The following is a 15,329-nucleotide window of genomic DNA, read 5'->3' on the forward strand; positions in this document are numbered from 1 at the left end:
TAAATTCAGTATGAATACTTCCACTACTACCAGTAAGTTTTATATCAGGCATACAGAGATTTTTAGATGGTAATCCACATTCTGAACACATTTTTTACTGCGCTGAATAGAGTTTCACTGTTGGGTATTCTATGACATCTTCTGAAGACAGTCATAACCATAGGTATCTTATCAGATATTTTATTTTGCAAAAAATATTCACAAATTTGGGTCTATACAGGGGCTTCAAAGAATTACACAGCCTATGTAACTACCAAGAGGTTTCTCATTAATCAGCATGAATTCACCAAGGAGAAGTAATGTCTGTCCAACATGATAAGCTTCTGTAATGAAATAACCAACTTGATGGATGAGGGGTGAGCAGTGGACACTGTCTTCAGTCATCACTGAGAAACTTTTAAGTATGGGCTGGATGAGAAGACAGTGAGGTGTATTGAAAACTGGCTGTACAGTCAGGCCTAGAGTGGTGTAATATCTAGTTTGAAGCCAGCAATGAGCAGAGTACCCTACAAATCAAGACTGGACCCAGTCTTGTTAACATCTCCATTAACAGTGTGGATGATGGAGTAGAGTGCACCCTCAGTAAGTTTGAAGACCACATGAAATTGGGGTTGAACATCTGATTCTTCAGAGGGCTTTGCAGCCTCCCAGAGGGACCATGACAGGCTTGAATATCACCAGTAGATCAAGAGAGGTGATCCTTCTCCTCTACTCAGCATTGGCAAGGCTGCACCTGGAGGACTGTGTCCAATTCAGGGCTTGCTCAGTACAAGAGACACTTTGAGATACTGGAAAGGGTCCAACACATGGCCACCAAGATAATGGAGGGACTGGAGCTCCTCTCCTGTGAGGAGAGGCTGAGAGAGATGCAATTGTTCAGCCTTGAGAAGAGGATGTTCAGAGGATTTTAGCAATTATACCTGAAGGGGGGATGCAAATAAGATGGAGCCAGGCTCTTTTTAGCAGTGCCGTGACAGGACAAGAAGCAATGAGGGCAAACTGAAACATCATGAAGCACTTCCTTACCGTGCGGGTGACAGCACTGCCATAGGTTGCCCAGAGGGGCTGGGCATCCTGTTCTGAGTGTCCCTGCTTAAGCAAACAAATTAGACTGGACAATCTCCAGAGGTCCCACTCAACATTAAATTCTGTGCTCCAGAAAAGAAATGGATGAAAATACAAAAAGTATGAAAACTAAAAAACCAGGAGGGTGAGGTATTCGTTGGTGATGTGGAAAACAGAGATTGAAATCCCTGCTTGGCCCAAGTAATTGAAAGTAGTATTTTATACCCTAGATAACCACTAAGCTGCTGATTACATGCTTTCTCTTTCTCTTCTCTTATTTTGACCTATCTCATTCTTTTCTTTCTTACGTGGTTTACACAGCTGATAGTATTCCTGAGTCCAAATATAAAATACTTGTAAAATTTCCTAACAGGTGTTAGTATAATCATATCACTGACATTTACTGAAGAGAACCACTGGACTTACTGCCATATCTTTCGTTTATTTCAGGTTTACCTCTTAAGTTTTCATGGGCTAAAGGAGGAGTACAATGAATGCTAAGAAACACATTTCTACTAGATGAAAATGTGTTTGCATAGAAACATAAAAATATATATTTTTTCTATATCAACACTGTTGTTGTTGTCCTTGGTTTATCAAATATAGGACTAGAATTACTAATGGATGTGAGATATAGTAAATGTCCTTTTATTATTTTTCATATTTTTTCCTAATAGTATTTTAATTGCAGTACTTAGTAATTATTTTGTTAAGATTAATTTGCTTACAGATGCTAAATGAACAAGATCTGTTTTCTGCGGTGTTGAGGAGGATCTTAGTTACATACGGATTGACGGATGGGTTCTCATTGATTGAAATTACTGTCATTGAGTAGCATAACTAGTCTTCCTGGTTGTGACATAAAAGAACAGATGGGAAGAAAAACTCATACAATAAGCAAGATTGGTTTATGAGTCCTAACAAGAGTGCATATAGCTCCCATAAAAACAAATGAAGTTCCCATTAGGAAAACATAACACAATATCTAATTATAACAAGAAATTTTAAAAAAATGATTCAAAGTATAATCATCTGTGATTATTTAAATCACAGAAAGTGAAGAAAGGAAACAACTATATGATACTTTCTAATTGTGTTGATTATTTATGTTACTGAAGTAAGTAAGGCAACCCAATAGCATCCATGGAGTAATAAGAGGAAACATAACCTAAACCAAAATACATGACATCATAAAACTTTAAGAGATGTCATTTAAAAATCTAAAATATGCATCAAGAGTGTATACTTGATCAAGATTTCAGGTACTCAACATCGTAAGATATTCTTGTTTGGATATTATTGTACATACCACATCTTGTGATAGTGGTTCATTTTCACTGCTAGAAAAAAAAATTCCCCATGGCTACGGTTGCTATAGGTGATGTATCAATTGCAGCTATACTGTGGAAGAATTTTTTTGAGGGAAAAAATATGTAACAGCTCAGAACTTCCTGAAATCTTGAAATAAACATGTCTGATTGTGATATTTGATTGGAGCTCAAAAGATGTCTATTCCAAAATTTTTCCTGAAAAATTAAGCAAAACACTTAGTCCTTAGGTGCTGCTCACCTTTATCTTTAATTGAGATTATTGATATTAGTATTTCTCCATCCATTTTCCTTTCAATATATGGAAAGGGGTAACAAGTCATTTAACTGTCAATGCTCGTGTGGAACTTAGCACTCCTACAGGGGTGGTAAGGAATAGCGGAAATACTCTAACACATTGTAAAGTAGATAGACTTAACGTTCATCGTCACATAAAAACATGATTTTTCAACAGACTAGTTACCTGTTAAGCCACAATAACACAAACTGTGCCTAAATTCTCTGAATACCGAATAAATAACTCACTGTCTAAGAGGAACTTCCTCACACAACACATAAACACATAACTAGGCAGATAAGGGCTACTCTAAGTTCTTCTGACTTCCAATAACATCATCAGCTTTTTCTTCTCGTTGGATTTATTAGAGTACAGTAAGCTTCAAAGTGGAATACATAACATAATAAGGGAAAGAAAAGACAACAGATACAGCATTTTACAGTATGAAACAAAGAAGAAAAGAGATGGTTTTATTATACTGGAGTCATTATATAAACCATCACCCTACCTACAAAAAACTATGGAAATGCATAGACTATACAGTCTGTGTAGCTCAAAGGAAACAGTGTATGTCTTTACTGTTGTTAAAAATGCCTATTAATACAGGGAAAAACAATCTTCCCAATCCCCCAAGCCAGTATTTTTAGCAATATTTTTCTTTTGCAGGTTATTATCTGATGTCTTTCATTTTCAGTGTTACCTTGCTCTCGTCTATGAAGAAGGTATAGAACACCTTTCATAGAAGGAGGGAGCAGAGGGCATGAGTCATAGCTACAAGTGTCACCTCATTCTTCAGAGGGATGCAAGCGAGCTAGAAGGTAAGAGGGTTACTGTAACTGCTTGAGGACACAACAAGCGATTCAAAAAATTGAATATTTATGTTTTTGGCAATTAGCTTTCCTTGAATTTATCTCAGAGAGGAAATGCAAAACAATAAGCCCAGCTTTACAAAACCTGTATTTCATGGTCAGATTTTCTGGTATTTTAGATGGTAAAAGGGACAATAAGCGCTTGTCCTATAGATAATCTATTCACAATCTTTCGTTACTGTTTTCACTCTTCTGATTCTTCCATGGTTAATAAGAGCTGACTTATATTGTCTGTTTATGGTTGCACCTACATTAATGTTACAGTTTGGCTGGGAAATATGACAGTTCCCATTTATTGTGTTTTGCTTCACATCTTGGAGCAACCTCAGAATATGTGAAATGAATTTCTTCTGGGTGGATATAAATGGAAAGATGAGCTCCAATAAAAGTGCTATATCTCTTTTTTTTCACTATAGAAAATAATTTTTTTTTCTTTCACTATTTTTAAGGCACTACTTGATAAATTGAAAGATTCTAAGACAATATTTTAAAATCCAGCAAGTAAATGACAAACAGGATTCATTTGCTGGCTAGCTGATTTCTACGTCTGTCATAGAAGTAATAATATTAAATTGTCTCTTTGTGGCCTGTGGCATATGTAAATGTATTTTTTTTTAAGATTTAAACTCATTTATCATTAACAAAAGTCCCGAACAAAAAAAGACACTTTCTCATTACAGGAAACACCAAAATTAGTAACATAAAAGTAAATTCACTCTTCACCATTTATTGTTGAAATATTTATGTTAAAATATTGAATTATTACTTATTTATTGCACTGATTTATAGAGGTCTATGGAATCCAGTGAACAGTAAAACTGAATAAACCTACATCAACTTTTCTCCTGATTATTGTTCATGCAGGCAGGGTAGGTGTAACAATCACAAGGCATGTCTCAAGCATGTGTATCAGTAATATATATATATATAGGTTTCATATTCTTGATAGCTTCATAAATGAAAAGCTTCTAGTGAAGCACTATATTCAAAGAAAAACTTTTTTAAAAAATGTCAAAACACTGGGTCCCAGAGTACCCAACTAAGCTGAATTTAAACTGAACTAGTACTACTAGAGTGGTACTAAAAATGCTATGATTAAACAATTTCTTTGTAATTGTTGGCTTTTCACAGATAGATAGTGGTTTTGCATGGAGGTTCTCTCTCCACAAATGAAGATCTTGCATGCAATTGTGCAAAGACATACTTCTCTACAGCCAAGAACCCTGACAGATATCAGGAACATAGAACTTATTATCAAAGCAACAAGCCATTCAATTATTTAAAATTCAATTATTTAAAAAAAACATATGCAGCTAGCATTACAAATAATTGATCAACAGAAGTGGGCAATAAATGTCTTGACAAGACGATGTAGGACTCTGTGTTTGATTTTTTTTGATGACACTGGAGATGTGTCCTGCTGCTACTGGATTCTGGGAGGGAGGATTACAGAGAATCTGGAAGCTAAAATTCTTTTAAAACTATATTCCTAAAAATAAAATCCTTGGGGGAGGGACAATATTCCTCTTTGTGATCTGTACAAGATGGACTTTGGGTTGTTTCTTAATAGCATACTTCATCATGACAATTATAAAGAAATAACAGACATAAATAATACTTCTACAGAGAATGTGTTCAATACTGTCATTCTTGTAAATTTCTTGTAAATTTCCAAGCAGTAAATAAACACTAATGAACTCTATGCATATATAAAAGTGTCAAGACTTTTCTGTCAAATTAATTAACAAGGCTTTTCCTTTATATAAGAAATATATAAGATCTAAAGATCTATAACTGGAGAGGAGGAAGGAAAAAGGGAAGCTGTGGGAAGACATGATCCAGAAGAAAATGATTCTGTGTTTCAGGAATTAAGAATTTCAGTTCTATGAATTACGAATCTTAGCTCTAACAGTGCTGCTGATACATGCATTAAACACCCATCAGCATCACCTGGTGTCACAGTCTGCCAGGTCACACATCTTTCATTTGTCTGACACCAATAGTGGACTCAAGCTTCAATTTTCTTAATTTTAAAATGACTGAAATTAAAAGGTTCAAATGTTTTTTAGGAATTAGATGCACAGTTAGGTGTAGAATAATATGCAATAATATCTTGTGGGTGCCTAAATTATACTTAGATTCATCAGAGAATGGAAAAATCCACAGAACATACATCTGCAAAGGGTACTTAATACAGAGGAAACAGCCACTGCTTATGAAGTTATTGTCCTGCAAATAGTTGAAGGGAGTAACAGCATACTGAGAAAGTGTCACTATGCATTTTTTTTGCAATTACGAATTTCCCAAGGCATTCATGTTTGTTCATTGTCAAACATGATACAGAGTAGCTAAAACTTTACTGTTACCCTGGCCAATCTTCCTAAATGTCCTTTTGCGTTTACTAAATTTATGAGAATGTATTAATTTGGGTCATTCATTTGACAGTTTTCATATACTTTACAGAATCCAGCTTTGTATCATACCCAGACTTGGCCATTTTCCCCTATCTTATTAATCTGAACAAGTCCAAACTCTTAGTCAACAGTACTCTCTGTGTACTTCTAAGAAGATAATAAGTCTCACTTCATTAGAAATGAAACAAAAAAACAGCAAAAATAAAAAACCTCTAAACTTCCAATTAATACAACTTCAATTATAACTACCTTTAAAACTAGAAATAGGAAATGAACATTCATAAATAGAACTTGTGTTACCAAGGCCATAATTAGGTGTAACATACAGCAATTTTATACAGTTATCATTGGAAGACATTATATGATTAATTCGCAAGTGTTGACCCCTCAGATTCTCCTCTGAAAAACTACTATCCAGGCCACAATTTCTACAACAGTAGAGAAATTTATTTCTCCTGAGAACAAGGCATATTTCTAAAAATTTTCCAATCTGTCAAAAAAACTCACCAACCCAGATGTAAATATTTCAGCCAGGTTTATAGGAAGATCTGTCATTCTGAAATCAGTTACAAGTGGCTCAGATTTATTCACTAGTTCCTGCAGAAAAACAATTTTCAAGGCTTCATTCAAAATTCTGGAACACCTGATGTCATCTCCACTTTAGACTAAAGCATAGTGACTGTTCCAGAATGAGGGAGATCTAGGATCATTTTTCTCCTTTCACTAAATGGCATCAAACTTTCATTTTCTGCAACAATAATATCAAGTGAGATATAGTCTCATATTTGTTTCTTTTACATGTTCAGCTACAGCTGGTTATGAAATGTGTAGTTAATAAGAATGACTACCCTAGTTGTTGGATATTCATCAAAGACATAGAAGATTTGTGTTCTCAACCATAGAAAACAAAATAAACACATGCTGTTTATGTTGTGTAACAACAAAAAAGAAAGATTTACTACAGCAAACTGTAGCATTACAATTTGATAGCTAGGAAAAACAGGAGAAAAAGATGCAGTTGAGTTACATGCGCTGAGAGTAAGAAAGAGAAACAAAAATTGTGTTTCATTTCAGAAAGGAGTTTGGAGGAAAGAAAACAAATTAAAACAGAAATACAGAAATGCAGACAGTCTTTTTTTCCTCCCTCTCCTTAGCTGCAAATCACTACATATGATCAGAGGACAAAAGTTCTTCAAAAAAACAGCAACAAAAAACAGGTATTTTTTTGCCAGTTCCTTCAGTTCTAATCATTTCTCATAGGCCTCAGAAATATAGCTGGTGAGCAGAAAGCTTTTTAAAAGATACAAATGTTCTGGAAGGGAGAAGAAGAAGCATCACTAAAGAAGCTCTTTAAAATTTCTTTGTACGTTTACTGTTATATTCAATGTTCCTTCAGGAAAACAGAACCACTGTTAGGTCTGTTATGTTATCTCACAAAGAAAAGGTGATGCGCGCAACTAAATGATCTTTTTAATAGTACCAATAGTACCATACATTACTTTATGTTTTTTCACTTTAGAGGGAAAATATAGTCAAAGAAATGGCTAACACCTGAAGCTGGCTTTAACATCATGCATACACCTAAGTGTACAATTTTTCTATCTCCCTGCTTTCCAGATTGAGGTCTAAGAAGTTAGGTTCCAAAATTATTAAATATATTTCACATGTTACATGGGATTTGTTTTCCTTATTGGAAACATTTAATTGCTAATTGGCTTTATAAAAGCACTGAATAATATGGGGGAAAGGAGAAAATCCTCTGATGAACTGTCAAATGAATAAAAGACAGGTATACATTGCTACACACATGCCTATCCACGTGTGGTCAGATGGTTCAGAATTTGAAAAGAGATAAGCTGTTCATGTCACTTCTTATTTTATTAGCATTTCCAATGCTATTTTTGACAATAGGGCTTAGAGGCTCCATCTGTAGTTTCATTCCTTCAATATGCCTTCTTCACATTATTTCATCTTCATTTGTCTTTAATATTAGTTTCCTACTGACTTAGTGATCAGAATATCCACATAGTTAGTGACATAGGAGAGAATATGTTTGGAGAGCATGTTCAAACTATCAGGGGATGGCTGGATATAGGCCAGAAAAATCATTTAAGAGAGAAAAGACTGAAAGATAACACTGTACAGGTATTACTGAAGAGCTAGGTAACACTGTCATTGGAAAAATATAACCTTCTCCAGCAAGACTATTTTTGAAGTTCAGGTGGCATGAAATTTAGGTTATTACTGTATCTAACTTTTCATGGAAGCACTAGTACAAAAGAGTAATTTGCTCCAAAAAGAAATATTGTTTTCAGATGGAACTACAGGAACCAGATTCATCTACAGTTTCCCAGGCACCACCTGACTTGATCTTTCTGTTATCAGCTTTATGGTCATTGCACATAGGTCACTCTGAAAGTAATGCCTCCTATTTATTTACACAGAAGACACGGTAGATACAAAGAGCACTATTTAATAGACCAAATTGTCAGCTACAGAACACTGTTTTTCAACATAGTCATCACCATTAGCTGTGCATTTTTTGCTAGTGATAAACAAGAGCCTGCATGTCACACTCATAAAAATCTGCTCCAGCAGAGGTGACCCACTCTCACTGTCACAGATGCTGAAGTGCACCACCCACTGCCTCACTGTGCTCACAATGACTATTTGGTCTCCATCAATGTTCAGCATGTGTCAGTGAATGTCAATGGGTACAATTTTTTCCATACAGAAGAATTCCAATGATATGACTTTGCTTCATATGCAATTCCATGTCAGATGCCGTTTTATCAGACTGCCTCTCTGCTATCTGTTGCACAGCAACAAAATGTAATGGAATATTGGTGGGAAGGTTCCACCTCTACTGCCATAGCACCAACATCTGCCTCTGATGTCATGGGCCAACAGAATAAAACAGGAGGCATTACTTTCAGATAAGCCCTTTTACACTGATTGTTGAAAATATTCTTTGTAATACTGAGATATAATTACAAAGAGCTTTGTGAAGTATGTTATTTTGAAACTGATTGACAAAAAGATGTTTATAATATTAATTAACACTACATTTCTCTTTTGTTATGGAACAGACTGTATCTTTGCCTTGGAAAATGTGCAAAGAGGATGAAATTAGAAACAGCAATAAGAAGGGGAACATAAGGAGACCTTAACAGGCTACATCTGCTGGACAGCTTTAAGGGGATGTAAAAGAAATGGTCTGAGACAGTACCAAGTACAATCTCTAGCAGCTCTACTACTTCTTACTAATTGTGTTCTGTTGAACTTGGTTATAAATAGGGAGAAAAGGGATAATCTTCACAGATGAAAGGGCTCAAGTTAACCTGGTTTGAAGAATGCCTTAGCAAATTTTGGTGTATTATAAGCAACAACATGATGAAGAAAATGAAAAAATACAAGAGAAAAGAGGCCTTGAATTTGACCTCCTCAGGCATTTCATCTGGAAGAGAGTTCTTGTTGAATTATAGGTAAGAAAAGGCTGGTAATTACTTTTTTTTTTTTTTTTTTTTGAGCTGTTCTCTACCTGGAGGTGCCAATGTCCATTCGCAGATGAGGGGAATGTTTGATTTACCAGCATTTGTTGACTGTACTTATTTCTTTATGTGCCAATATTTTCACCTTTCTCTGTCACTGGAGAACCATGCGAGTTTTTGGTAATTAGTAAGGCATTGTTAACAGACAAAGACACACAAAATTACCCTCTAGCAATGAAAGGTACTTTCCTCTTTCTTTGTATTCTCCTCATTTTGCATTTCACTTTTAGAAATTCCAGAACTATTTATAATTGAAGAAACAATACTTGAAGAGTTTACATGACATCATAGTTTGATCTTATTAAACTAGATTATAATAAATTAGATATTTGAGTATGAAACGAGCACTGACAAGTATGTGGCCTGCTTCAAATAACAGGTTTGATAATGTCACATAAGGGAACATTGCTCCAGAGGAACAAATCTTGACTGCACCTAGGAATGCAACAGTGCTAAGAATTTTGAATCAGACCCCTTAATCAAGTTTCTAATACTTCGATCTTTTTGCAACATATCTAAATAGCTACAGTAATATGCTGATTCTCTTGAAATAGAAAGATAGAGCTACAAGCTTATCTTTAAGTGCAGGGCTGCTTTTGTTTCAGAAATGTCTGGTCATCCCTTACCTCCTTGTACTGGTGGAACGTGACACTGAGACAAATTAATTTAATCAGAAATTCATTTAAAAAAAAGATCTGAAGATATTTTTAGAAGAAACCTTAGGTGTGACTCAAATATTACTTCTTCCTCACAGAACAGAAAAAAAAGTAGTCCGTATATCAAAGACGGAACTCTTGAACTGCATACTAGAATGCTCTAAGGAGAAACACTGCTTTCTTAGATGAAAGAAATAACCTTAATCCTAGCCAGAAAGCAGGACAAGTAAAAAGAGTAAGAACTACACTAGGGTCCAACAAAGGACACGGAGTTTGTAACTAGGAAACAAACTCAGACTGGACGTTTAGATACCACAATAAGATGAGAGAAGAACTATATGCTCTTTAACACATGAATGTTGTTCACAATTTAATGAAAATGTAAAGATTTTCATGGAAATTTTCTGTCCATGAAACTACAGATTACAATGAGATTACCTATAGACAACTGCTTACATTTTTGCTGCATATATGAACTTCATAGACTATTTTCTGATCTGAAACAGAGCAAGAATATATGCAGAACTATCTTTTCAATTTCACAGTAAGTCCATGAAGATGTAGGGAAGTTAATATGGGTTAGAGAACGATCCATTATTCTGACTGATTAAGCAGAAATGAAAAGCAGAGCGACAATTTCTGCAGCAAGTGCTGATTGAGTCAAGCTGAAGTTATGATGTCCACAATTTTGCCTTCTTTGATCTTTATGGCTGAGTTTCAAAAGAACTTCAGGAATACCCTGTAATAAGGCACAGAGCTATGAAATTAGAGAGGCGTATCCCTGAAAGTCCTGAGTGCCCTCTTCTGGACTGAATGATCTTGCACATTTAGTGGTCCATTTATGGTCAAAGTTGCATGAGAATCATCTAACTAACAAAATAATCACTTGATTATTAAGCTTTTAATCTTTCATTTGTGTTGTCATACAAAATCCTTACTAAATGTGCATATAGATTATTACCATCTCACCTTGACAGAAGTACATACAGTAATGACTTCATCTTGCAGTGGAGTGGGCTCTTAATACAGAAAGTTTAGTGGTAATTGCTGATGTCTGGATTTACTGGCCTTCAACTTGAGGTGAAAAGCAATGCTAGTAAAATCATGATCATTCACTCTGAATTCTGTAATACTTCTATGAAGTCAATCTTCTTGCTGTAAAGAGAGCTGTGTATACACACAACAAAAGTGCATTCAAAGTTTGCCTGGTGTATAGAGTTGTAGAATAATAAAACTGCTTGAGTAGGGAGGAAACTTAAAGATCATCTAGTGCAGCCCTCTGCCTCGGACAGGGTTGCCAACCACTAGATCAGGCTGCCCAGGGCCCTATCCAGCCTAGCCTTGAACACCTCCAGGGATGGGACATCCACAGCTTCCCTAAGCAAACTGTTCAAGTACCTCATCATCCTCCCAAAATCTAATCTGAATTTCCACTCTTTTAGTTTAAATCCATTCCCCTTGTCCTATCTTCATCTGCCTGTACATAAAGCTGCTCACCCTCCTGTTTATAAGCTCCAGATGAGGTTAGACTAAAACGTTCCTGTCTACTTGTTGCAGGTTATTTCCTCAGTTAAAAAAGTTCAAAGCAAAAAACAGAATCTTTATCCTCACAATTTAGCTACAAGCAACCTGATAGTAAGGTATCTTCTGAAATCCATGCAGGCAACAGCCATGGTTTTGTTTACACTGATGTTAACAACATCATCTGACCTATGCTAAAGCACATACAGTTATATGTCAACTGTTTTCCATCTAATTAATAAAAAAATATTGCAATCTGCAGTTAGCAAGATAATAGAGTGCTGCAGTAGAGCTCAGTGGTTTTCTACTTGCAAGAGATAGGTTATTTGAATATCTGGAGTCCTGTTTCAAATCAGCGGATTTGAAAGAGAATTAGCATAGAGGAATTAGCATCGTAGGGAATTAGCGAACACCAAGGAAAATTGCTATCCCCAAATTAAAAATGAAATTTACTCTAATTCACAAAAATTTACAAGATTCTTTTTTGGTAGTGTACTGTGAGGTAGAGGTACAATTATTAAGATTTTAGAATTAGACAGAATCTTTCTCTTTTTCTTTTCTTTTAATTCATCTCCTGCACTCATCTGAATGATACTGAATCATTCCAGTTTCCTGCAGGAAACATGAAGAGCCCTGGAATTGAATAGTAAAATACTAATGGCTTATTTAGATGGCAGCTTGTGATTTAGAAATCTTATAAGAAGCATTTTGATTGTTTCAAGGAAGGCAGCGGAAAGCTACTTGCTGCAGTTACTGTGAAAATTGCTTCCTTCAGTATGTTTTTCTTTCTGGTCAGCAAGAAGTCCCTTAACCTTAATAAACATAATAAAATATATTATTTTCTTCTAAAAAAACATGACACGCACATATGTCTATGAATAACATGTAAAAAGAAACGCTCAAATGCACAGAAATCCTCAACTGTTTTAAACTAAACTTTTTTTTCAAGACACAGTTCCTCCGTAACTCTGGCAATTCAGGGAATTATAATCAAGAAATATGGGGAAATGTAATTACCACTGTAGATCTGCAAAAGGAACAAGGAACCTTTCACTAAAGCAATGTCTACTTAAAAAAAAAGTAGCAGCAAAGCACTGCACTGCATGCTGAGCATTATTATTCAAAGTTCAGCTTTTATCAGTCCAGATGAGAGAAACATCTCAGCAACTTTTCCAGAAGACACAATATTGATCTGTTCTTTCCACATTGTAGTACTCTCTTCACACATTCACATTCATTGCTTCTTGCAGAAATATGGCATTATTTATCATTAAAGGAGTCAAAAGGACCTTAATGATCAGCAAAATAAAACTTAATCTAGAGAGAAACACAAGAGGAATTTCAGCTTCTACTCACTCCATAAATCGAATAATCCACAAATTAGAAACTTATAGTTCTAATAAGCATGAGAAAATTCCAGTATCAGGCCAAATGAAATGCAATGATTAGAAGTTACTAAGTGCAATCCATTGTAAATATAACCAAATGAGACAAAATGAAAACAAATCCAGATATTACCTAGAACTTAAATAGACTGTGCAACAGCAGAAATCTGAAAAAGTTCCTTATCTGACTACAATGAATTTTCTTTCTGTTTTCTAAATTTTGTTCTTAAACATCAGGACATATTTAGCATCATTCAACTACCTGAAATAAAATTATGATTACTGAAGAAAATTTCAAGCAGAAATTACAACATAGCCCAAAAATGATAGAACAAAACGAGCCTAGATACCATTCTATTTAATTATTTCCAGTTAGGCTTGAAAAGTTTTGTTATTACAATTAAAATAGGTGCATTCTTTTACTTTGAAAGATAATGCCACAACAAGTTTGAGAAAAGAACTACAAGTACTTTCTGACTTATAACTCTTTCATCATCACCACCGATTGGATTTCTCATTCTTAGCTTATTTCAAGATGAATCTTGGGTATTCTTTTTCTTTAACTATGAAATTTAATTTTTTATGATCATTTAAAAGCAACACGTTTTCTGCTTTCACAATTTTCAACCCTGTCAACCAGAAATGTATAGGATTCACCACATTTGAAGACCAATTGTACAGAAGCCTACTGGTAAGTTTGTACTGAAACTTCACATTTACATGTATTTTAGTGATCTAGTTTTATTTTTGTCTTAAATACAGCATCCCTTTAAAGGAATTAACTCAATCTGCAGGTCATGTAAACTAGTTATCAAAGACATTTGTTTCAATACACAAGCATTCCAAAATACTGTAGTTTTCTGCTACAGGTTTAACCTAAATAAAGTAACTTGCACATGAAAGTTGAAGGGACAAGTAGCTAAATGAATGCTTTATTGACATTTGCTCCTGAAGTTCTGTTCTATGGAGAAGAAAGGATTTTAAAGCTTTTTAACATGTTTCCATTATGTAAATCTCTCTATATAGATAAAAACCTCATAGCTCCAATCACATTATCACTCTATGCAATTCATACCATCAGAGTAAAGATATTTAAGCTCTGCATTAATTAATCCCATTACTACTGCAGAAACAGTGTCAGGCTACTTAGAAATCTTTGCTTCTCTGTCTTAATTGATGGCTACATCATGATTTCTATTTCATTTGTCCAATTTAAATTTATATGAGAAGATGCTGACCACACAATGATGAAAGTAGATGTGTACTCAAATCATGTAATTTCCAAACAGATATTACCTAAATTCTTTGCATTTCTGTAAGATAAAGTTGGGTTTATTCAAAATCCAATACGCAGGAATAAAAATATTTTAATATTATCAGTCATGTTAGATGAAACCTCTTTGCTGAGCAACATAAAAAATTAGGGAATAATTCTGTGTATTTATAATGAATGTATTTTGCTACTGAAGACAAAACAACTCCAGCTTAAACCCACAGATCTATCATTTTTTAAACCTCTGTTGATACACAAAGTAAACTTTCTATACCTGGAAGTTCTCTCTCTTCAACACTGTCTTCCAGAGATCCAAAGGAATAGTTAGCTGGACTGATTGCAGGAGTAGAAATAAAACTTGGAGAAGCAATGGATGAGTTGATTTCAAAATAGTCATGGCTGTGATTTGTTCGGTGAAATTCCAGAGAAGATACTATTGATGTGCGCTGCTTGGGCTACAAGAAAAATACAAGTTTGGAGTAAAAAAAATATAGACTTTATGCATTATTTTTCTTAATTTAACATTAATTTAATTTAATATTAATTTACTTAGGGTTTCTCTCTTTTTATGGTTTTTATTTGGCCCAAAGACTATAGTTGCAACAATAAGTTTATGAAAGGCTGTGGTGACTTAGACATAACTACTCTCCGAAATTTGGATTAATCTTAATTAGGAAAAAAAAAAAAGCATGTTTTAATTCCAATCAATTAAATTCAAAGTAAAATAAAGTTTTATAACCTTGCATATAATAACTGTAATCATCTTTTGCTAAGAAAGGGAGCTCTTCACCAGCTGCAATACTGGAGATATCTTGCAAAACAATTAGTCTACTTATGATTGTATAAAGACATTTCCAAAATAATACCTGGCTCTCATCACTCAAAAGCCACCCTCTACTATTTATTCACTTTATGAAGAGTTGCCTAAAGTATTCAAAGTCTGAAATGTCTGAAAGCTTAGCAGAAAAATACCAACTAAAAAAACATACA

At 34.6% G+C, this 15,329-nt stretch overlaps 1 protein-coding gene across 2 annotated transcripts in view; it reads right to left on the bottom strand.

Moving 5' to 3' along the window:
* ANKS1B (ankyrin repeat and sterile alpha motif domain containing 1B) overlaps positions 1 to 15,329 on the bottom strand; it is a 433,433-nt gene that overhangs the window by 252,187 nt on the left and 165,917 nt on the right. For both annotated transcript variants that reach the window (XM_021408341.1, XM_021408420.1), the window contains exon 12: positions 14,614 to 14,794. In XM_021408341.1, the coding sequence (XP_021264016.1) occupies positions 14,614 to 14,794 (181 nt within the window). The remainder of the gene's footprint in view (positions 1 to 14,613; positions 14,795 to 15,329) is intronic.

This window comes from Numida meleagris, chromosome 1 (assembly GCF_002078875.1).
Source record: "Numida meleagris isolate 19003 breed g44 Domestic line chromosome 1, NumMel1.0, whole genome shotgun sequence".
NCBI lineage: Eukaryota > Metazoa > Chordata > Aves > Galliformes > Numididae > Numida > Numida meleagris.